Source organism: Aythya fuligula, chromosome 20 (assembly GCF_009819795.1).
Source record: "Aythya fuligula isolate bAytFul2 chromosome 20, bAytFul2.pri, whole genome shotgun sequence".
NCBI lineage: Eukaryota > Metazoa > Chordata > Aves > Anseriformes > Anatidae > Aythya > Aythya fuligula.
This window is the reverse complement of record NC_045578.1, coordinates 4,152,734-4,177,077: the sequence shown is the minus strand read 5'-3', so window position 1 is coordinate 4,177,077 and position 24,344 is coordinate 4,152,734. Positions and strand designations below refer to the sequence as shown.

The 24,344-nt window shown below is 38.5% G+C and overlaps 1 protein-coding gene across 1 annotated transcript in view; it reads left to right on the top strand.

The window, feature by feature from the left end:
• The window catches only part of RABEP1 (rabaptin, RAB GTPase binding effector protein 1), a 50,278-nt gene that overhangs the window by 23,782 nt on the left and 2,152 nt on the right, over positions 1 to 24,344 (top strand). Inside the window, exons 5-17 of the mRNA XM_032200646.1 lie at positions 6,015 to 6,134; positions 9,406 to 9,541; positions 10,352 to 10,530; positions 11,507 to 11,632; positions 14,185 to 14,652; positions 16,615 to 16,719; positions 17,473 to 17,589; positions 18,837 to 18,935; positions 20,377 to 20,517; positions 21,248 to 21,437; positions 21,671 to 21,726; positions 22,668 to 22,766; positions 23,387 to 23,503. Coding sequence (XP_032056537.1) covers positions 6,015 to 6,134; positions 9,406 to 9,541; positions 10,352 to 10,530; positions 11,507 to 11,632; positions 14,185 to 14,652; positions 16,615 to 16,719; positions 17,473 to 17,589; positions 18,837 to 18,935; positions 20,377 to 20,517; positions 21,248 to 21,437; positions 21,671 to 21,726; positions 22,668 to 22,766; positions 23,387 to 23,503 — 1,953 coding nt within the window. The remainder of the gene's footprint in view (positions 1 to 6,014; positions 6,135 to 9,405; positions 9,542 to 10,351; positions 10,531 to 11,506; positions 11,633 to 14,184; positions 14,653 to 16,614; positions 16,720 to 17,472; positions 17,590 to 18,836; positions 18,936 to 20,376; positions 20,518 to 21,247; positions 21,438 to 21,670; positions 21,727 to 22,667; positions 22,767 to 23,386; positions 23,504 to 24,344) is intronic.

Below are 24,344 nucleotides of genomic sequence, written 5' to 3'. Positions count from 1 at the left end.
TGGTTGTTCCGTCAATTGAGCTCAAGTAAAGCCTCCCTTAGATTTTTCTGGAGTGACTGCAGATTTGTAAAGCTTCCTTTACTTCCTGCACCTTTGTTTTTTCTCTCAGATCTCATTACTACTTCTGAGGTTTTTAATGGGCACTATGTCTAAAATGTCTTTGGCCTTTGTTATGAGGTTAGCCATGTTTGTGCAACACCATTCTGCTGTTTTCCTAGAAAATACTGAACCTTGATGCCATAAAACAATAGGCTTTTGTCCTGGTTTCAGTTAGGACAGAGGTAATTTTCCTCCTAGTAGATGGTAAGAGGTAATTGCCCTGGAGTTTGGAAAGGTTTTGTTGTTGTTGTTCAAAGATCTGTGACTTTGAACATTTCCTGGAAGTAAGTTGAGGTGCCTTGGGGTGTGTTTGGATTTTCTTGTTGCATTTGAAAATTCAGTCTATTTTCTCTCCTTCAGGTGGGAAGGGGAATGAACTGGTCCTAATAGATAGGTTTTGAATCTTTGTATACATCGTGTTATTAACAACTCATGTTTAAGTGAACTTGTCTTCTCAGCATGCTTACTGTAGTCTTTAAGGTATTCTAAGATCTTAAAATGTAATAAATAGTCCTGTGTTGGATGAAGAATAGTCTAACATCTGATAATGTGCAACGTCACTGCATTTCCATGTTTCTGCTTGCTGTCAGAAGTGGAGTATTGAATATCACAAACATTCTAAATATGTTACCTAGTCGTACTGTATAGTAACAAGCAATCAGTATTACTATTTCAAAATGGAATTTCCTTTCTAAAAACTATAAAAGAGATTCTCAAATATTGCTAGTTTTTGTTGAATGTTTGCTATTCAGTAACACTGTTCTTCATGTAGTCCTTGATTTATAAAGGTGGAAGTCTGAGTAAAGCCCATTTGACAGTGTTATATTTGCAGACATACTGCTTCTGGATTAAAGACATCGCCTTGTTTAGAGAAGGTCTTAGCCCTAATAGGGGAAAAAAGATTTTGATTAAAGCTGGAGGATTTGATCAGTGTGGTGGGTCCCTTACCAACAGACCCAGAAAATGCAGAGCTCATAGTGTAAAAGTCCTATCAGTGCATTACCAACAAACTGCCAGTAACAACTTTCAGAAAATAATCTCTCCACTGAAAGTCTTCTAGTAACTAAAACCTCAGCAACTTCTCTTTTTTTTTTTTTTTTTTCCCTAGCTGGCGTGGTGATCATGTAACAGTTAGAGCTGCAAGTTGCTCAGGTGGCAGCTCACCAAGGCTCAGTAGCTTTGCTGTGAGCCAGTTAGCACTGAAAAGTTTAAGACAGCAGATAAATAGTGATTTCAGCAGCACTTCTTTAAAGGTGTTATCAATGTTTCTTGTGATCCTGAAGGAAAAAGTGATTGGCTTATTAATCTGTGATTAATATGAGCTTGGAAAGGTTTATAAGCCTGTAGAGGAACATATACTTTATGTAATAAGAGGGGGAGGGGGAAAGCTGGTCTTCAGAGTGCAGCTTGAAATAATTGCTTAAACTGCTTTGCATGGGGCTTTTTAATCTTCTTTCTCATTAAACCTGTGAGGTTTTTCCTCAAGGAGACGAAGAATTAGATCAAAATCAGGAAAAGGACATTCAATTTCACCTAATAACAAACAAGCAAATCCCAAGCCCCCCAAAAGCTGTGTTTGACTAGCAAAATAATGAATATTCATGCCACAGCAGTCAGTGAGGAAGGATGAATTTTCTCGATCATTTGGGTGTACTGTTTGAATACCTGGAATCAATTCCTCATGCAAAATGGTATTGCCATTCAACGGGGAGGTATTTATCCTCTGTCCTTATAAGGATGAGGGATTATAAAGATGGATTTATTTTATGCTAAGGCATGAATTTATAAAGAGTTTCTTTAATAATTCCATCTTCAGCTCCAAGGAATCTCCAAACATCACAAAAATTTTTAAAATGTTGCTTTGTGTTGTAAATAGGCCCTATACCAGCATATAAAATACAACAGCTCTTAAAACCAGGAGAAAACAACACCACTGTCTAGCATTGACCATGTGAGGTGAGAAGAATGGACAGCGCAGAGACAAGGTCACAAGTGTTGTGTTTCAGTCCAGGACACCAGCCTTGTTGGCTCTCTTGACTTGGTAATATCTCAGTTCAGCTGTGTTCAGTTCAGTTATAAAATCCATTTTAAACAACAGAGAATCTATGAAATTCAATACTGCACCCACATACTTGATAAAGGTTATGCTTGTTGTCTGCATGTTTTTTGCCTTAAGGAGAAAAAGGGTAGATAACAAATGTTGCTCCAAATCCTGAAATCATCTCTTTGAATTTAACGCCTATTTATTCGGTCGAATGTACAGATCTGATCTGTGTGCTATCAGGCTTGCAATGTGCTTGGTTTTCGTCACGGTTTGGGAGCACTCAGGTCAGGTGGGTAATGTTTTGATAAAAGTCTAATTTGAGCTGTATTTACTAGGTTGTGACTGCTTTGCAGGCAGTCTCCAAGTCTCGTCTGCAAACCTGGAGTTTGGCATTCTTGAGCGTCTCCTTGTCAGAAAGAGCATGTCTGGTGGAGCACAGGCTGTTGTCTGGAAGCAGCTGTTCTGCTTCTCCATGTAAATATATTTCAAGCTGCAAATTGCCGAATGTCTGGAGGAAACCTAGGTATTTTGTGATTTTTATGATAAAGCAACAATTTCTAGGAAATCTCTGCTGAAAACTCTGTGCATGGTCTATAGATCTCCGTTCCCAACTCAGAAAAAGTAAATACCGTTCTCTAACGATAATGTGCCTACCTGGTGATTAATCTCTGAGAAAATGGATTATTGATTGATAAAAATCTCTCTTCCTGTTGCTTTGTGATCCCAGGTAGGTTCTTTCAGGTAGCACAGAAGCTGGAAGAGGTCTGGCTGTAGCAGTGTGTGCTTCCATCAAGCTCTCTGCTCAGCAGTGACTGGGCTCCTTCTGGAACATGGCTTGGTGGGGAGGCATCCCGCAGGCTCCCAAGCTTTGGCTAGTCCATTTTCCTCAACCTCATCTTCCATCCAGGCATGGGGCTGATTTTGTCGTTGGAGCTGTGATGAATCTCAAGGCCATTCCTGGTACAGCTCTGTCACCCTGGGAGCAGCAGAAGTCCACAGAACAAGCAGGTGCTTTGTGTATCGAACGAGTGAGAAGGAACAGACCTGTCCCAAAGTGTGCTTGTTGGACAGGATAGGGGAGATAGGAAGAGGAGGGTAATTTGATTTCTGTGGCAGAAGTGGCCATAAAATCTGCTGTTCAATTCTGCTTTCATTGTTCGTGATAACACTGGAATAAATTTAGATGAACTGTAAATATTAGTCGTGCTTTAAGGAGAGATTCTCAGACTGTCTGTGTATCTGTAGGGAGCAGTCAGGTATTCTACTTGCCTGAGATTTCTCCAGCTGAAAATGTTGGTTTTAGTAGCAGTAAAGGGCGTGCAAGATCGCTGTGTTGAGCTGCCAGATGAATGATGCAATGTTTGGGGTGTTGGCTTGGGCTCCTTTTTTAGGGTGTTCTACCTGTGGGGTCATCCTCGTGCCGTGGTCTGCAGATCCTCTGTGCCAGGCTGGGGGACAGCAGGCTGCTCTGGTTTGGGGAGGGGTTGGGGATTGGTTGCAGAGGCAGTTTTGGTTCTGGTTGGTTGGTTTTCATCAGGTGATGAATAAATAAAAGGTGGTAATACGTGAAAACTAGGTCTGTGGCAGTCAATTTTGGAGGAAAAAGAAAAAGAAGTGCATGTTTTAATGATGATACCTCTGGAGGAGACTGAATGGCTCCTTTTCACAGAGGCAATGTGATACTGTGACACCTCTTGCCACGTGACGGCATGGTTTATGAGACTGTTCAGTGACAGCTCCAAGTAGGTTAAACTCTGCGTGTGCTGTTGTTACATGGAGTAAAAAATAATGACATGGCATGTTTCATTCAAACCCGACTTTCAAAAGCAGACGGGCCAAGCAACACTCCTCTTGCTTAGCAGAGAGAGGCTGTTTGGAGTATTTATCTTAGTATCACGGTGACCTTTTATGTGAATCCTTCCCCATATTTTTTAAGTAAAGATTTGCAATGTGATGCAAGGACAATGTCAAACTTCATTAACAAAGAAGTAAAAGCTAGAGTACTTTTTCTATCGCATGGAATTTGATAAACAATTTTGTCTCTTCAGTTATTTGCTGCTGAGCAGTCTGATCTTGTTTTAGGAGGACTTTCTGTCTGTTTCCCCAACTGGTTGTTTCCACCATGGATTTGTTTGTTGCTTTATATTCAGCATTGAACAGTGTGAAATCAGACTGGTGACGAAATGTTCCTGTAGTTATCATGAGTAATTAGGAAAAAGCTTATTCAACAGTCCTTAAAATGTTGGGCTGTCTATGTGAGCCTGCTATAGGTAGCTTCAAGTGAGAGAACGGATCGAATAAATGAAATATTAAGAAAGAAAAATCTGTGAAGTTGAACTTCTGCTCCCATCTGTTCGAAAAATGTGACTGATGAGTTAGTTGCTGGCTGCTAGTGACGGGATATGTATGTTTGTGTGACACTGTCACATGTCCCCAGTATTGAATTCACTGGGTCAGGTGATGTCCCTTGCTTTTCCTCACAGATTTTATTTGTGTGCCTTGGACAAACAAACCAGCAGTGACAAAATATAGCAGAAGTGAAAGAAACAGGAAGAAATTTGGTTTTGTTTTGCCTGTAGAATTTTATTTGTAGCTTTTTTGACCCCACAGGCTTGGTAACATTTGTACGATTGCTATGTATGCAATAGTGTTTTATGTATTCATTTTAATTCATCTCTAAAACATCAAAGCTTTCCATTGTCTGCTCTTCTTAAAAGCCTTATTTAGGATACAGTTGTCAATAAGCTTACCAGGAAATGAAAATCCAGTGAGTAGCCTCTGAAACCTACGTTCTAGTCTAGATTTAAAACAAGACATGAATATTTTTTTCTAGCAGTTACCACATTTGATCGGGCTGGGAGAAGTGTCATCCTTAGGAGGCTCTGCTTGAGGACACAGTTCTCTGCCCTCCTCCTGTCCCTTCCTGAACTCCTCCAGTAGAAGGCAGGGAAAAGCTGAGCGTTCTCAGCCTCCATACATAAAACCAACCCAAATCAGGTGGTTTAAATTTTTCCTGGCATGAAGAATTTTACTGCGGTGAATATTTGAGTCTCCTTTTTTTTTCCGGAGTGTTCTGCTTGTGGAGTCTGTGGGAGCTGTCGCTCTCACTTTGAAAAGCTTTGCTGGAGACATGAAAGGAAGCCTGCACACTGGATGCTATTTCTCATTTTAATTCTTGCTATTTTAACCTCGTTCTTTCTCTATTCCCCTTCATCAATCTCCTCAGTCTGTTGACCTGGCTTTGATCTTTGCAGAAGTGTTTTCTTGAATATATCACGGGTTTTGATGGATGGTCTGTATGTGGTTTTGAAATACTCTAGTATGGTAACACCAAAAACGGATGCTGCATCAGTAGTAATTTTAAACTGAAGAATAATCTTCCAGAACAGAACAAAGCTGCACTATGTGTTAGTGTGCAGATCCTTTTCCTTTTAACTGCGTAAGTAAGTAAATGAATGGTCAATCACTCACCATGAAGTTCTCGTGATACACTTTTTTCTTTTTTTTTTGTGAGCCATGTGGCAGCAGGCCGCAGGACAGCTAGGCCTTTAAAAACAGAAAAGGATACACATTTTGAAATGCATGTCCCTCAAGATTTGAGAATATCGAGATTTAAAAGCAGATACTCATGGCCCAAATCCATACGTGGATTCAAAATTTAGTTGCTTTTTCTGAAGGGAATAACATCTGCCTGTTGTCATAGAGGCGATAGCTGAGCTAAATAAAGAGTATTAAGACAAGTGTTGAAAGTGGAAGTTTAGTCAGCAGTTTTTACTGTCATGGAAACTTCCTCCAAATGTCTCGCAAAATGGAAAAATTGTGGTGAAAACTATGATAATGTGTTATTCATAATTTATTGCATTAATTTCAGGCTCAGGAAGATGCTGAGAAGCTTCGTTCGGTTGTGATGCCTATGGAGAAAGAGATTGCAGCACTAAAAGAGAAATTGACAGAAGCTGAAGAGAAAATAAAGGAGTTAGAAGCATCAAAGGTGAGGAGGAATTGTAACTGTATCCTGATTTGTGTCTTGCATCCTACTAGTTTGATGCAGATTAATAATGGGAAATGTTGTAAGAGATAAAAAGGTATACTTTTCTACTGCTTTGCAGATAACATTTTTGACCTCTATACGTTTTTCTGTCTTTCTGTTTTCAGGGTTGTTTTATATTCATGTGTCATCTCTGCTTAGATATAACTGCTAAAGTTCAGCTCTATTGCAAATGGAAAAAAAAAAAAAAGCTCTAGAAAAATAGCTGCTTTGCACCTCTCCGACAGCCTGGCCTTTAGATTACTGTCATGCTTAAAGCCCCCAAGAGATTTGCATTTGGCAGATTTTTTTTTTTAATCTACTACCACCTAGCATCTGCTATATTTCATCTTCTAATCCTGGGCATAAAGCTGAGGGAATAGCACCAGAAATCTTGTATCTTAAACTTTAAGCAAAGCTCAGATTCATAGAAAGGAATCCCAGATCTTGCTGATAAAAAAAAATCAGTATGAGCAATTTCCCCAATGTTCCTGTATTCTTCAGAACCTGTACTGAGCTTTCTCATCAGCTGTGGTGGTAAATAATAGCTACATCACATTAAGATACTTGCATGTAATGTACTGTCTTATACAGGCATGCAGATATCTTCTGTAACAAGTAGTTATATTTTTGAAGTCAAATAGGCTGAAACTGCAAAATAACCTACAATTTGGATGTTTCTAAAACATCCAAACACCTTCCTTGTGCTCTTCTGTATCACGTTCATTGAAAATCATCCCAGTAGGTGCTCAGCACCTAGAGGTCTGTCTGTGATTTGAGGAAGTGGTGTAATTCATTTAACACTGTTAATTGTACTAGATTGATTGGGAGTCCATGATTGAGCTTTTTCTTTCTTCATAGATTCTTTATGCAAATTGCTTTATAGGTCACATTTTGAGACTGAAATGTTGCCTAGGAATAATAGTTCTCCAGGTAGTTCTGTTTGTTCTCTTGATGCAAATAATATTTTTCTTTTCATTGCCAAGGTGACAAAGCGGGAACTTTCTCTTTTCTTGCATGCTCTCAAAACATGAGCACTGTGCTCTACAGGATGAGTAAAATGCAAGCACATCTTCTGAAAAAAAAGAGAAAAATGAGTTTATCCATGCTTATAGTTTATTGGGGGATTTTTTTTTTAAAGAATTCTCCCTTTAAATGGTAATTCTTACAAAAAATCATTTAGGCCTTAATTCTTACCTGTGGTCAATTCAACTTCATTATTCCTTCTGTCTGAAGTTCCCAGTAATCCTATTTCAAGCACCTTTTCAACCTAAACAGAGAGCATTGCTGTTTTGTATGTAGCAAGGAGGGGTTTAAATATAGACATAGGAAGTTGTTAAAGTACTTTAATCTACAGTGCTATAAAAATACAAGGCATTTATTTGCATGATTTGTATTACAAGACTGGTGTGAGGACTGGCAGGTTGTGCAGAATGAGCGGTGCAGTTGGCTTTTCCATTGCTCATGGTGAAATCCCTCAAGTCTGCTTTAAGTAACGGTATTTTTTCAGTGTCAGGTACTTAACTGGATTGGTGAAACTATGCTGCTTTTTTTTTTTTTTTTTGTCCACTGTTCTGCCCTTCCCAATGGCTATTCTACAGATTTCTCCATTTCAAAGGCTTGCAGAGAGAAAACTTCTATCCTAGGGCAGGAGAAGCTGTCCCCACCATTAATGGAAATTAAAAGTAGAAGGGCTTTGTTCAACTCTTGAGTCATTGCCTGTGGCTCCTCTACTGCATTGAGGAAGATGATGAACAACTCTGTAGCCAGTCAGGAATTGCCTGAAGGCTTTTGTTGCTTTTGATATAAAAACTCTGTGATTCCTGACTCAGAAAACCATAAAACCCTATAGGGCCATAAAGAGATCTTTCAGCCCACTCCCTGCTGCAAGATGGGATCCGTTTCTACATGCATCAAGTTTGGCAGATGTTTATGTAGCCCTATCTTAAAAGGCTCTCACCGGAGGTTCTGCAGTCTCTGTGGGACATTCGTTTCAGTTTTTTTGTTAGCCTTTGCTGTTTTTTAAAAAAAAAAAAAAAAAAAAAAGCAACAAACTACTAATATATATCAGTCTTTCGTGTTGTAATTGTTTTTCATCCCATCCAAACAGATTTTCCTTCCTCTTTGCAGCAGGCCTTCATGGGTTTGAATGGTTGTTTTTTCTGCCCATTCCTAAGTTTTCTCTCTTCTGAGGTTTCGTCCAATCTTGCCTCATAGTCATATCTTCTGACTACTATCTTTACTCTATTTTGAATTGTCTCCACATCGTTCTTTGGGTGTGAAACCCCAAACCAGATGCAGGGTCAGCAGTGCATGCTTGCAGCCCAGAAAGCCAACCATATCCTGGGCTGCACCTCGAGCAGCACAGCCAGCAGGGTGAGGGAGGGGATTGCCCCCTCTGCTCTGCTCTTGTGAGCCCCCCACCTGGAGCCCTGCACACAGCTCTGGGGCCACCAGCACAAGGAGGACAGGGAGCTGTTAGAATCAGTCCAGGGGAGACCATGAAAATGATCAAGGGGCTGGAGCACCTCTCCTATGAGTACAGGCTGAGGGAGTTGGGGTTCTTCAGCCTGGAGAAGAGAAGAAGGCTCTGGGGACACGTTGCAGCAGCCTCCCTGTACCTAAAGGGGGCCTACGAGAAAGCAGAGAGGGACTTCTTACAAGGGTATGTAGAGATAGGACAAGGGGTAATGGCTTTAAAGTGAAAGAGGGTAGATTTAGATTAGATATTCTGAGTAAATTCTTTACTCAGAGGGTGGTGAGGCATAGGCTGCCCAGAGAAGCGGTGGATGCCCCAGCTCTGGAAGTGCTCAAGGCCAGGCTGGATGGGGCTTTGGGCAACCTGCTCTAGTGAAGGTGTCCCTGACAGCGGTCAGGGGTTGGAACTAGATGATCTTTAAGGTTCCTTCCAACCCAAACCACTGTATGATTCTCTGTGCTGTTTGCCTCTCTACCACTTCTCAGTGGGATCACCTCACTGTTGGGATCCATCTGTGGAAACTCTAATCAAGTCACTTAAATGTTTCATTTTGTGGAATTTTATAAGTAAATGATTTATTCAGAAAAAAAATGCTACTTGCATACTGATAGTTGAATACTTTTGATTTCTAGGAATAAACTGCTGTCTTCAGCAGCTGTATGTTACCGAAACAGGTGACACGATGACTTCTAACAAAAAGGAAATGCCTGAGAGTGTTGCTTCACTGAGATGGTGGATTTCCCTCTTTTTATTCAGGTTAAAGAACTGAACCATTATTTGGAAGCTGAGAAGTCATGTAGGACTGACTTAGAGATGTACGTGGCTGTTCTCAACACGCAAAAATCAGTACTGCAAGAAGATGCAGAAAAGCTGCGGAAAGAACTGCATGAAGGTACCTATGTGCTGATAATCCTTTTGACTCTTCTATGTAAGGATGTTACACAAAACAAAATAAACAGTATAGCTGTTACTTCTCTTCTGAGCTTGTATCTGAGTTGTATTTGGGGAAAAAAAATGGGATGGAGAGGAAGCAGTGTGTCTATATGTGAAAGCCCATGAAATGTTTATAAAAGATGTGACTTTGGAGTCCTCTTATGATGGAGGGAAATAATATCCACTCAGTTGCTCTGGGGATGCTGTTATGCAGTTGAATTTGTGTTAGATTCTCATAGTATTGCAAGCTTCATTCTTACTAAAGTGATTTTACTGGTGTCTTATTTGTGTAGAATTATGAGCATTATTTCCATAATGCAGTAATCTATTGATACATCTCTCTGAGGTGTGCCAATTCTGAACGCCTGGTGGTGGAACAGATGTGTGAATGTACGTCCATGGCAGTACAGCGCAGAGTCACTGTAGAGGAATGTAAAGCTGAACCTTCTGTTGAAATAAATAGGGGCTTAGAAGACAGTCTTTTAAAACCAGCACTAAAAAAAGAAACTATGAGAACTCATGAATGAAGTTAAGATAATAGTTTTCTAATTGGGAAATCTTGCATTTTCAGTGATACATTCCTAGTCTCAAGACAGCTTTAGGGATTAGGAATTTAGAAAATGTCTTATTTCATTCTACATAGTTGTTGAACAAAGCTAAATTGTCTTTGATATGAATAAAAGTAATTATTGTTCTAGAGAATGCCTTGTTTAAGAAGACAGGTTAAAAAAAATGCTGGTTCAGAACAACTCTTTCTATTTTTGAATAGTCTGCCATCTCTTAGAGCAAGAGCGGCAACAGCACAACCAGTTGAAACACACATGGCAGAAAGCCAATGACCAGTTCTTGGAGTCTCAGCGTTTGTTGATGAGAGACATGCAACGTATGGAAATTGTTCTGACCTCTGAGCAGCTTCGACAAGTTGAAGAACTGAAAAAAAAGGATCAGGTTACTTGCTGCTTCCCTCTTTTTATTTTATTATTTTTTAATTACAGTACTGTAACTTTAATGTGGTACAGAAAAGTATGGAAAACATGTTGGAAGCAGAAGTTATTTGTGTGCTAATATTTCCAAAAAATGACAGCAGTCAGCTTTAATAGTTTTCCATTTAAATGACAGCTGGGAGTTGTAACAAACTCTCCATTTATGTGAATGTTTTAATACTGTTACCTATAGTAACTTTAAAAGTAATGTTGCCAATATTATTAAGTGAAAAGGTATTAATATCAAGAGGTTAACCTAGTTGTTTTCCATCACAGATGACAGTTTCTTACTCCAAGATTAAGGATGTTAAGATAGCAAGATTCACTTCCTTCTAGTTGTTTATTTTATTTATTTAAGACAGAACCTAGTTCAGGCATAAATTTAAGAGCTTCATTTTGAATTCTCTGATGCAAGTGATTGTGTTCATGCTTTATGGCTTAGTGTTCTGTGAGGTCTTTATTTGATTCTTTTTGTATATATTATTGCATTGTTTGTGATAAAAGCACTTGTTTTCACATTTATCTTGGAGGTTTTTGCTTGTATACCGGCCATTAGTGCAGCCATTAGATGAGTGCATGTTATCAGGTTCTGTACAATAGCCACTAACAGCTATTTTTATTGTTCCTTATTTGGTAATTCCTATAAGAATTTGGATCTAAATAATACATTCTTTGGATAATTTTTTTCTAGAATGTATGTTGGACACTGAACATGAAAAATAAGTCAGTTTGGGTGCCTTTTGAAATGAACACTAGATTTTTTTTTTTAAATGAAAATAACACTTATGAGACAAATAGAGGAGTATTTAGCCAAAAGATAAAAAGTCTTTCTGGTGCTGTCTTCCTTTGTAGTTCGGTGTATGATGAAAGCTAATGTTATGACTACAGTGGCAAAATTAAATCCTGTATATATGCATTCACTATTGACCATTGATTTCTAGGAAGATGATGATCAGCAGAGACTTAGCAAGAGGAAGGAGCAGAAGCAAAAAGATTCAGATGATGAAACGAAAGCTTCATGTTCTCTAGCCCATGAGGAATCCCTTACCCAGCTCTCTAATGAAGAGGTAAAACAACTGAGTAGTTCGAAGCAACTTCAAGTTCTTTTGCATTCCTCAGGGTGATTACAAATAGAAATGCAAACGTAGTGACTTCGTTCTCTGTCACTTATAATTCTTAATAAGCAGTGTAAAATCTTTGGAGATGCACTTGAATATATAAATCCAAATAAAAATTGGAAGACAATACTGTAAAATCCTCTGAGAGATACTGTTAAAAACTGTAATTTACCTTTTGCATTCCAGCTGTTAAATTCTCTTTGGATTTATATCCATGTTCTAACACATTTTCAGAATTAAATTCTAATTAAATTCAGAACTGAAATCTAAATTTTCAGAATGAAACCAATTAAATCTGAACAGTAAGCAAACATTTTGTAGCTAATTTGCTAACCTGCTTCTTCAGTTGAGCTGCGTGCGCATGTGTGTTTTAAGATATATCCAACTGTGTAAACTGAGGGTTTTGACCACATCTGTTCTACAGCTGAAGATGAGGGGTTTTGTTTGTTTGTTTGTTTTTAATCCAAGCTGGTAGCTGGGGCTTAGCACCAGGTTTTCGCTGAAGCTGCTTGAGCTACATTAGTAGCTTCGTTAGACAGCTGGAAAAAGCGATACTACAGGATGTCATTGGTTAGCAAGCCGTTTTGGTGTTGTAGGAAGTCATACACTGGGACAAGCTGAAATAGTATTTGAGATTTACTTAAACTTTTCATTTGTGAAGAAACAAGTCCAAGAAGCACACAGATTGGAACTTAGAAACCAAATACCAGAATGGGTAATTATTTCTCCTTTTCCAATGTATTTTGCTTGCTTAGCTGATACCCTAACAGGTTCCATTTTGGTTTTGTAAGTCAAAGTAAGGACAAAATAATATAAAGACTGTGTTTTGCACTATAGAAGCTTGCATAAGCCCCAAGAGACTTGAGAATTTTCAATGTGAACTGATATTTTGTTCATTTTATTTATCCTTTTTAAAGAGAGAAAATGTATATATTCCAGGGTCTGCCATTCATTGTTTATCAGTGCTTTGTAACAGTTCGCAATGCAGAAAGATGTTCAAAATCATAACATCTAAATGGAGCAGAGGTACCCTTTATAATACACCAAGGATACGTTTTTTTTCTGTTTCATATACAGCGTTCAATACTAACATTTCTTTATCGAGATAGGTAAATAAGAACAATTGATGACAAACAAAGGTTTTGTCTTCTGATGTTTTCTGTATAATTTCAGTTCTTGGGATACATTTTAGTCCATTAAGTACTGCATTTATTTAGTTCTAGGAATTATATGCAATGGGAAATCTTGTATTTTGGGGAAGGATATGGTTTCCAAAGTCATTTAGGATTTGTTTTCAATTGCTATTTATGGATTTGTTTTCTATTGCTTCTTAGAGCCTTTTTAGCTGCACAGAAAGTGTTTTACAAGTGGCAATAAAGTGTATTATCAGTCATGTCTTATATCTCTGAATTTAAATTCTGAGCTCTTCTCTGTTGAGCATTTAAAAGGCTTTGCAGCTTGCAATACAAAAAAACCAATTTAACTATATCATCAATCAGTTGTCTGATGATGCGATTTTATATGTCTATACTCTCTTGACTTTTTTTCATGAATTTCAACTCGTATATTTGCATTTTAAAGTAAATACATAATGTAAACACATGGAAGTAGCAGCACCCTACTAGTCCATGCTGGACTTATTTTGGAATTCAGTATTTTTCTCAATAGATTTATTTTCAGTGGTGCTTCCTTTACATGTCTAATGGCAAAGAAGAAGTGCACTGGAATGGATGGTATTTTGAAAACAGTCATGCTTCTTAAATAAAGCATTGCTGCTCTCTCTTTTCAGTGCTACAAACAAAAATAGATCAAGAGACTTAATGTTCCTTGTACAGGTCACAGGACAGTTACTGTGGCTTTTGGTATTGACATTCCCCAGGATGCCTTTCTGTTTAATCCCAGCCTTTTGCCTTTTCATTTTTTTTATTTTATTTGCAAAGAATATTTTAAGTATCGTAAGAAAATATTTTCCTCTTGCAATATTTTATGAGACGCTCAAAGTAGAAAAAAGAAATAGAAGAAAAATACTCACTTGTCACTACAGAGTAGATTTTAAATACATCATTCTCCACTCACTTCTATGTTGGTGTTAAGTCCTTTCATTTTCATATGGACAGACTTCTGGACTTAGTTGTGGAAGAGGGACACTTGTGTTTTGTTGTTGATTATAGTTCTAGAAGTGACATTGCAAGTGTCTCCCTTTAATGGAAGAAGTGCCTTGTTTCAAATACCGGAAGATATAAGGTGACTGTGTCCTTGCTAAGAGCTGGCAGGAAGACAGATTCTTACAAAAGCACTCTTAACAGAAGACTCTTTTTAATTGCAGCTAGTACATTTCAGTTCTATATCCTTTTTTCTTCAGTCTTAAGTTTGGCGATCAGATGTTCTTGCCAAAGCCAACTTAAACCTCCCTTTGCTATGTCCTATACTTGCCGTCCAGCATTCCCCTTGTACTGTGCTCCCAGAATGTTAACTTTTTCTATCTTGTTTTCCAATTCCAGGTGCATTTAAATAGCACCCATGGCTCAGTCCATTCGTTGGACGCAGACTTGCTTCTGTCTTCTGGTGAATCCTTCAATAAATCAGAAAATGATATGTTTAAAGATGGACTACGGAGAGCACAGTCAACAGACAGTCTGGGGACATCTGGATCTTTACAGTCCAAAGCTTTAGGATACAACAACAAAGCAAAATCTGCTGGGAATCTGGATGAGTCAGATTTTGGACCACTTGTTGGAGCAGATTCCGTCTCTGAGAACTTTGATACAGCTTCCCTTGGGTCTCTGCAAATGCCAAGTGGGTTTATGTTAACCAAAGATCAGGAAAAAGCAATCAAAGCAATGACGCCAGAGCAAGAAGAGACTGCTTCGCTTCTTTCCAGCGTTACACAAGGGGTAGAAAGCGCTTACGTGTCTCCTAGCGGGTACCGCTTGGTGAGCGAGACGGAGTGGAATCTTCTGCAGAAAGAGGTGAGTGAGTGCCCGCCCTGCTGCCACCTGTGTCGTGGGCTGCCTGCCGGGGGAAGGCTGTTCAGCTCCTGCTGCTTTGCTTTCCTTGGAGGGCAGTCGTGGAAGAAAACATGCAGCATCATAGGTAGCTACTCGCTTCTCTCTGGAATACTTCTCTAGCTCAAGCAGATTTAATGTAAGAGTTATCAACTGACTGCTCATGGTGAAGTCAGCTTTACTCAATGCAGAGCATTTTTAGGGGAGGCTTTGGCAGAGGTTGCTGTGATTTCATGTGAAGGGGGAGCTGGGGGTGACTGGGAAAGGACAAAGACCTAACAAAAGGATCAGGGCTAACAGTGCTGCTTTGTATGCCAAGGATATTTACTGAGAATTACTCATGGAGTGCGACTTAGAAAGGAGCAACCGAGATATGCATAACACACAGAGCTACCACAAAGGAAGCTTCAGAAAATTGTCAGGGATTTGCATCATCAGAAACTAATTTTGGTGAGCAATGAGCAGCAGATTAGGCTTAACGCTGTGCCAATTCCAGTATGGGTGACCAAGGAAATATTGCTTCTGAGTGTTCTGCCTGGCAGATTTTCAGCAGCTTTATGTGATGCCACTTTAAAAACCTGTGTTTAGTTTCCTGCTGAAAAGAGGAATATTATTGGGGCCTGGATTTCAGAAGGAGGGAGGCCAAGGAATAATGCTTTAGGGGGAAGAAAGGGAGGCAAAAGAGATGAGTCAGAAATGGGTGAAGATGATGCTGGGGGAGGGAAAACAAATGTCAGAATGCAGGTGGAAGAGGCCAGGCAAAGGACAGATGAGGTGAAGAAGCGTTGATATTTTATTTCCTCAACTTAATGAAATTCAGCTTATCTGCAAATCGTTACTTAGGGGATCTTAGGTTTAGACCTATTGTAAAATTGCTGGGTTTTATGTTGCTGCTAGTTTGTAGTATCTAGAGGGAGAAACTATGTCATTGCAATCTCAGAGCTGACTTCAGTCCTTTACTTTGAGTATTTCCTTGCCCCGATGACATTTTACTCCAATCCTGTCTTAGAATTAAGGGAGAAATACCCTGCTTCCCACGTATTTCTGGAGGCAGGAGCACTGGTGGGGATTGTGAGTGCTGCCCCGTGTGGGAGGGACATGAAGCAGCAAACACAAATCAGACTTCAGCCCCGACATGACTTTCAGTAGGAGCTTTGAGAAAACTCCCATTTGTCCCCTCGGCCAAAACGGCAAATAAATTCCTTGTTTCTTTGCTGCATACCCTAATACTTTTCCCCTTCCCATTTGTTGGAAGTCTTTTTGTTTGTTTTAAACTTTTCTTCTACTTGCTTCTTTCCCAACTGTTCTTTTAGCTGATTATTCAGTCTCTGATACTGAGCTATGTTCAAGGAGGATATTAAAAAATAAATAAATCTGGATGGCTGTTGTAGCACCATTAGTATATGCTGTTGCAAAAATACTCAAATCCCAGTTTCAGGGAGAAAAAGATTAAAGAAAACCCTAACCCAATGAACTGACTTGCTTTTTAGTTGGCTTGCGTTCATTTAATTAAAAACAAACAAAAAAAAATGTAGTGTTGTGTTTATAATTTGATTTGTAACACAATGTAATTGCATGAAAAAAGGCTAAAGGCTATTAAAATCTGTTCTCCAAAAGGCTTGTTTCTATGCAGGTAATTATGTGATAAATTTCAGAAGGACACACTAAATGACCTGATAAACTCTTGCATGTCATGGCTTATTGCTCTTCACTAATAGTGGAATTTGTGCCAGGAAAATCTATGTACAGCAGCTGATTTATGTTATCCTTTACCTCTAGAGCAATTTAATCTTGCTGTTACATGATTCTGCTGCTGTCTTTTATCAGTAATATTTTGTGAACACACAACACACCTGAGAGTATGTATCACTCCTGCATTCCTTGCATTTTATAGCCTGTATTGGAGGTGATAACTCTGTCCTCTAGGTGCAGAATGCAGGGAACAAGCTGGGCAGACGCTGCGATATGTGCTCCAATTATGAGAAGCAGTTGCAAGGCATCCAGATTCAGGAGGCTGAGACAAGAGACCAGGTAAGGTTTTTCTTCTAGCTTTAGCGAGATTTTTGCAGCCATTCTAGGAATGAATAAGTGTGCAATGATGAACCACTTGCTGTTTTATTCATTGTTTTTAGTTGAGCCAATGCCAGCACACTTGAAATTTAATTAGTTTATGTAATTTTATTAACACAACCTAATCTGTTACTGGTGTGTGGCCATGAACACCACGTATGTGTATTTCTTAAATATTTACCTCGGAGAACCACTTTACCCAGTGCCATAAAATCATGAGGTAAAGTCACCGTTCTATAAAAAGTGTTGTGCTCATGCTGAAGTCAGTGTCTTTCATAATTTATATTCTAAAATGCTTTTCATGCATTAAATTATATTATCTTTGATACTGCAAGAGTTCTTAACAGAGAGGACCTCATCCTAGCAGCATAAAATGACCATAAAGTACTGGAAGAGGTTTGTTTCCTAGGATATTCTGAAGAACAATTTTTCAGATGGGTACAGAAGGCATGAGTCATGTTCTGGTTTGAAATAAGTGTCTGAAGTCATTACGTGGCAAAGGTCCAGTGCAGCTCGATGTTCCGTGTTTCCTTATAGGTGTAATCTCTGGTGCTCGGTATTTCAGAGCAGCACAGGAACTTCTGAGTTGCATAGGACTTTTGAGGGATTTGTTTTGTTTTCTGGGAGTGTGATGAGTCAAGTTATATATGTGTTCAGAGAATAAAAATTCCCCAAAATAATGTAAAATTAAATTATTTTGTTGTAATAACACAGGTGAAAAAGCTGCAGGTGATGCTGAGGCAAGCCAATGACCAGCTGGAAAAGACTATGAAAGATAAACAAGAATTGGAGGAATATATGAAACAAAGTGCTGAAGACTCTGGTAATCAGGTACAATCACTTCATAATAAAGTTGCTAGGAATGAAGAAACATTATTCAATAGTATATAGCAAGAACTCATCTCCTCTTGGATAAGGGTGAACTACCTGCAGCAGAGGCAACAAAAGTGAGAGGTTCTAGGGTTAGTTATGCTCCATCTGAGTCTGCCCTTGGTTCTAGCCAAGTCTGACAAGTTACCCAATCTTGGCCCTAAGGTTTCATCTCCAATCTTGAAATCCCTTACAGAGGTGATCACTGGAATTTGAGTAGCGTTTGAGTTTGTGACCTGTCTATGAAATCACTCAAACATGCAAAAGTAACCCCGTGTTCTTTGTGCATGTAGAGTAGAACTATGATACCACACACTTGACACACAGTTCATAGACTTGTGGTGAAGACATGCAGTTACTGAGTATCTGAGAAGACATTAACACTAATTTGTCTGAAATATGTGCTAGACTTCTTTAAAATAGTAGCCAATTGAAAAGATTTTTCAGTCTGAGATGTGTACAGATGGGTATTTGGCATAGTGAAGCCAAATAGAATGTGTGGTAGTCATAGCTGTAAAATATAAAAATAACATCTTGAGCATATTAAAGGCTACAATATTAGGTAGATACCATATACAAGCCATTGGGTTTGCTTCTCTTGAGTTGTAAGACTTTCCCTCTTTCATCCCACCCAATGTTTTAATTTTTTTTTCTTATTAAGGAAATAGCAGTCATTAGATAAAATCTGTCCTAGATGACATGAATGTTTTTCTTTTTGATGTACCAAAAGTAATCATAACTAAGTAGTGTTTCATCTTACTTCACTCTACAATTAAGTAATTTTACAGCAGCACATGCTTAACAGTATTTGGAGATCTGTGCTTTCAGAGAAGGGTATATTTTTAAAAACCATTACCATAAAGGAAATTTTAAAAACTTCTTAGCTCTGCGGTTTTCCTTCAGTGTCTATGAAGTGTCTTACATTGAGGCTTGATGAGAATTAACTGTTTTGTTGTTGTTTAGAGTTTGGTAAATAGCATATAAGCTTACTATTGTTATAAAAGCATAGCATCACTTCCTTCTGATTTGAACTGTGTTACTATTTTACTGAGTAAGCAATTAACAAAAACTTCAGTAGATTAGTTTGAAATTTAGAAGTGTATGTTATCAGTGATAACAGGGAAGAGAACTTCAGAGCCTATTTCTTCTTTAAAATTTTTCATGCTTTATATCTGTCTGTATGTTGTCTTTGTTTCTTTGTTTTTCAGATCTCTTTGCTTATGGTTAAGTGTCAGAAGTCAGAGAATTTCCTCAGTGAACTGCAGCAGGCGTTTTCACAAGCAAAGAGAAGTGTCCAGGAGCAAATGGTAAGACAGCTCAAGTCAAGAGATCATTTGAACAATGCTGTTTGTCTAGCCCTTGGGGCTCAGAGTGTTTGTAAAAGACTGCTTGTCTTGCTGTCCAACTAAGCTTGGCTGGAGAGAGCTGTGAATCTTAACATGTAAAGATAGTGACCAAGGGAGCTCCGATATGGGTGCTGACCCTCGAACAGTCTGTAGGGTCAGTCAGTCACACTTCGTGTGTATATCCATGTAGATTAATAGGGAGCTGACTAGACAATTGTTTGTTGTTTTTTTCATTTATTATGTATATTTAATGACCATTTAGTATCTTATTTCACGTCAAATCTAAAGACAGTATATTTTTCTCAAGACAATTTTTTTTAGGATTCCTCACAAGTAGCATTACTGGTGAATATTTTCTTCAGTTTGAGATGAATGCTCAGTGTTTTTACAGGTCAGACTTAAAATATCAGCCCTAACACCCAGAAAGAGATATGTATGGGAACTTACTTTTTTAAAACTATTTTGAGCATCTTGTAGGAATTATGCCAGAGGACAGGAATAGGACCTCATTTTCTAGGGCAGAACAAAGTCTGACTTCCTTAGAGCAATCCATTCCCTTTTGTATTAGAATCAAGTTTCTTCTTTTTTCCTCCCTTATGCAGCAGCGCTGGGAGAAAAGCATTCATTCTCCTGAATCCCAGTATTGCACTTCTGGCATCCAGGATTGCCTGTAGTACACTGGGAGATCACTTGCAGAACCATTCTGTTTGCTCTTTGTGAGACCATGCCTAATGGAGATGCAGAAGATTCAGAAAATGTATTGATCTGGGTTTACTTTTCAGAAATACTCACCTATAATGAATGCAAAGGGCAGCATTTGTCAAAGTTTAAGTCTTGGTGCATCCAAACTAAGATTTCTCTCAAAAAAAAGTTCACTGGATGCATTTCTTTTGTAATGCAAGCAAAACTGTGTTTTCTTAATCCTTGTTCTTTGCAAGGGATAAGCTCTTCTGATGTCTTCCTAAAAGATGGTGGGAGGCAGACAAGTACCACTGAGAATTTTAGGTTGAATATTAATTTTTTGGTAACCTGATCTTACAGCTGAGTTGCTGGATGGTTTTAATAAACAGCTCTGCCAGTTTCTGGAACCATATTTGATTTTATTTTTTTCCCTGCCTGAATAAGCACAGCTAGCTAACTGGATAAATATGGAAGAAAACTGGGAGATTTAGCAATGCTGTATATATTGCTTGCTTCCTTTCATCTGCCTGCACAGTTAAGATTGATCTTGCTTTCATTTCTGGTGCCGAGGCTAGGCAAAAGAGAGGACTGATTATGCTGATCCATTTTGTTTCCCTTCTTTACAACAAATTCAGTCTTTTGAAAGCAGTGATAGTAAATGGGGCATGAAGAGATGTGAGCATGACCCTAACTGAGATTTTTTTTTTTTTTTTTTTGGAAGGCTGTCCTGACACAGTCAAGGGAGCAGGTTTCAGAAGAGTTGGTGAGACTGCAAAAAGATAATGAAAGTCTTCAAGGAAAACATAGCTTGCATGTGTCTTTACAACAAGCTGAAGATTTCATTCTGCCAGAAGCAGCAGAGGTAAAACACTTTGAAATCATTAACACAATTGGTGCACAGAACTTGATGTCATTGGAAGAAGCTTCTTTATCAAAAAGCTGCCTCAGAACAGCACACTGAACAATAATTTGGATTTAAACCCCATAGTCTGTGATGTACAAAATCATCTGATCACAACTGGTGCTTGCGAGCTGTTCCCTGAGCATGCTTCTGAGTATAGGTAGAAAGATAATAATTTAGTTAACTGTGGCCTGACAGCTGCTTTGTTGTCGGAAACGTTCAGGCGTATCCTGGTTCAGCTAGTTTAATCTGTGTTGTGCACACACCTGCCCAGTCACCATGACTCCAGAGCAAGTATTGATTCACCAAGTAAAGCTAAGTCAATCCTTTTAATTTCTGTCGAGGCATTAAGGTTAAAACCAGTAATAGTCCTGAGTCTTGAAGAAGTGTGAGCCATCCTGGCCATGCTCACTCACAGTCGAGCACATCAAGTTTAAAAGATAGGGTAGGTCAGGAAATGAAAAGCAGGGGTAGAGGGTTGTAAATAATCCTGTGGAGACAGTAATGTTTACAAGCTTCTTATTTCCAAGTCCAAGCAAACTGTTTGCAGTTTTGTTTTAATGTGTTGCTGGATGCAGGATCTGGTATGGTAGAACAAACCTTGGGGTAGTACAACTTTGTGCTGGCTATAAATATGGTACTTTGTGTGTCTGAAGATCATAATACAACCCCTTGCTAATCATTGATTCAGGAGCTCCGGGAGATGGTTTTAAAATATCGTGAAGACATAATTAGCGTGCGGACAACAGCAGATCACCTTGAGGAGAAACTTAAGGCAGAGATTTTATTCTTAAAAGAACAGATTCAAGCTGAACAATATTTGAAAGAAAACATAGAAGAAACTCTACAGCTGGAAATAGAGAATTGCAAGGAGGAAATAGGTGAGCAAGGATAAAACAATGTCAAAATGAGTAATTGAAGACTTGATTTTGTAATAGAACATACTTAACCTGAATTTTTAAAACTTCCATGTCTGATAGAGTATTAACCCAAGCTGTGCAGCTGAAAAAAAGTGCACGCTTAAATCTCCATTGAATATTAACAGAAAGAAACAGGAGCTGTCCAATTTCTTGTGCTTTTTTTGCACTCAAGCTTTAATGTTACTGTTTTTCAGCTTCCATTTCCAGTTTAAAAGCTGAATTGGAAAGAATAAAAGTGGAGAAGGAACAGGTAAGGAGCCCTTTCACTGTGGGGTGTGTTTGTTTTTGTTTTGTTTTGCGTGTATACATGTATTTAAACAAAGAGAATAAGATTCTTTTTTTTTTTCCTGCTAGTTCTATCAGGACTTTGAAAGTGACACTGTCTTGGTGTCTTTGTTGCTATCAACGTCTTTATATCTGAAAAAATGAACTTTTTTCCCAACTGCCTAAGAGGTGTCAGTAACACTTCAAATATATTTTTGTGTGTGATGTTTAGTATGCCTAGCATTGGGGAAGAGAGAGAGCTGAACTAAGGAGAGAATTCTGAAATATTTAACGTTATTGTACCTTCATCTCAGCTTGGTTGTGGGATGGTTGAGGGCTGGCTTATTTGTGTACATAACCTTTCCTTTCTGTACTAAGGAACATCAGTTTATGCATTTACAAATATTCTTTCTGAAAGGACTGACATTGTACTGGACGTTCTCAAACTATTGCAGCTCTTGATATCAGCTAAGAATGTACGTGCACCTGTGCTCTAGGTAGTTTCTGTGACCTCCTCAAAGGAAACACAAGGTCATGCCTGGAACTTTGAGGGACAGAATTGCTCTATTGATGCCAGTGTGGGATAGGGACACATTCATAGTTCTGTTACTTAAAATGTGTTTTGTCTGTTTGTTTATTAATCTGCAAGTGAAGTATTAACATAGCTAATTCCTAGCTAATGTTAGGTTATCCAATTAATAACCCAAATATCAACCCTGGTCAGTTCTTTCCAGCTCCAAAAGGAAGACTGGGGGGAGAGAGAGAGATTATTTTCTATCTACATACAAGAAATTATTTAGGCTTATTTCTGAATCCCTGGGAGATGCTTGGTCTGTATTTCCCATATGGAGGGACTATGAGAAATTGAAGTGTCAGGAATTCTAGTTCTAATCTTTTGTGTTGTGCTTTTGTTTTTTATTTGTATAGTTGGAAAGTTCTTCACAGGAAAACCTGCAGCAGCTGGAGAGTCTGCAGGAAGCAAAAAACACTCTCGAAGAACAGTTGAAGAAGGAGACGGCAGCAAAGGTAGCTATGTCTGGGTGTGAAGTATATGTGCATCTTATTTGATGATATACCTGTGGTCAGAGCTTATATTACAACACAAACATAAGAACAGAAGAGGAAGTTTTTGAATGTTGATAAGATTGTCAGTGAAATCAACTCCATTGGGTGTAGTCTAAATCTTCATTCCAATCACTTTGCACTTAGATTTTTGAAGCACTGCATCTGAATTGTTGCTGATTTGCAGCAATTCAGATTTGGGGTGTTTTCCAAAACTAAAGACAGTAAGAGAATAATATTTTCACCAGCAGATTACTGCCTTTCCTCTACAGTACGTTTTCATTAGAACTCAGAAACCTGCTCTTTCATCTTGAGGTCCCTGGACATAGTGCTGTGAAAAGATGTGAGGCTTTTCCATGTTTTAACCAATCTGATAATGAGTAAATTTGTCTGATTGGTACTAGCTCCATGTTTCACAGCTCAAAAAATTGAGGTGTGGAAAGAATGATAGGATTAATTTCTTGCCATGACTCTGAGATTAGCCATGCTTCCTTGCTCTAGTGTAATGTTCTATTCAGTTTATACAAGTTTCTCCTTTTTTTAATTCAGTTTAAGTATAACATAAAGAATTTATTTGTTTTTAGGCAAACCTTGAACAGCTGGTGTTTGAAGAGAAGAATAAAGCTCAGCGGTTGCAGACTGAATTAGATGTCAGTGAGCAAGTGCAAAGAGATTTTGTAAAGCTTTCTCAGACGCTTCAGGTAAGGGAAGTGCCATTCATAAGGTGCTACTTCTGTTTCTTTACTTGTCCAGGGCTGATTAAAATAAGAAATAGCAGTCGTAAAATTTCCTTGTGTTGGTATTAATGAATGATTTTTTAATTACCAGTGTAGTAAACTGACCAAGTATTCCTAGGGTTATATTAGTATTTTATTCTAATTAGGGATTCTATTAGGGATTTTATTCTGATTACTTAATCCCAGCATGTTCTTATCAGCAAAGGTACATGTTTATTGTGCTACATTAAACTGTAAAGAGCCATAAGTGATGATAAGTTTAGGCCCTAGCATTTCATTGTCCATCTCCTGACATTTTTCTGTATGTTAAATTCCATAGCAATTTAAGGTGTGTATATTTGAGGATAAAATCAGGAACTTGTACTGTTGGATCTGAATATATGGAATTGTTCCTCTTCCTGCTATACTTACTGCTTTCTGTTTAAACTATCTAAAAGTCTTATCCTTGTTGTTGTTTGCGTTTCTATCCTCCCATTTCCTCCGAAAAGTGGAATCTGTGGTGCATGATGAGATACCAAGAGGTGGCTGCAGGAAAGAGTTTTGGCAGGAGTGTTCCTGGAGACTAATTCCAGTTTCAGTTTAATCACTTTTAATGCCAACTGTAGAGCCAAGGGTCCTGCAGTTGTAGTGTTTGCAGGGTGGCTGTAACCTCAGGGAGCCAGCTTAAATAGGTTTCACTTTAAGTGTCTGGTTTGGGAATTTATCCCCCTAACACTGCTAAAGACACCGTCCAGCTTACTAGAAATCTTGCGCACAAGTGGTATACTGAAGTTCAGCACTGTCTCCCCTTTGGGTTCTTGCCCAG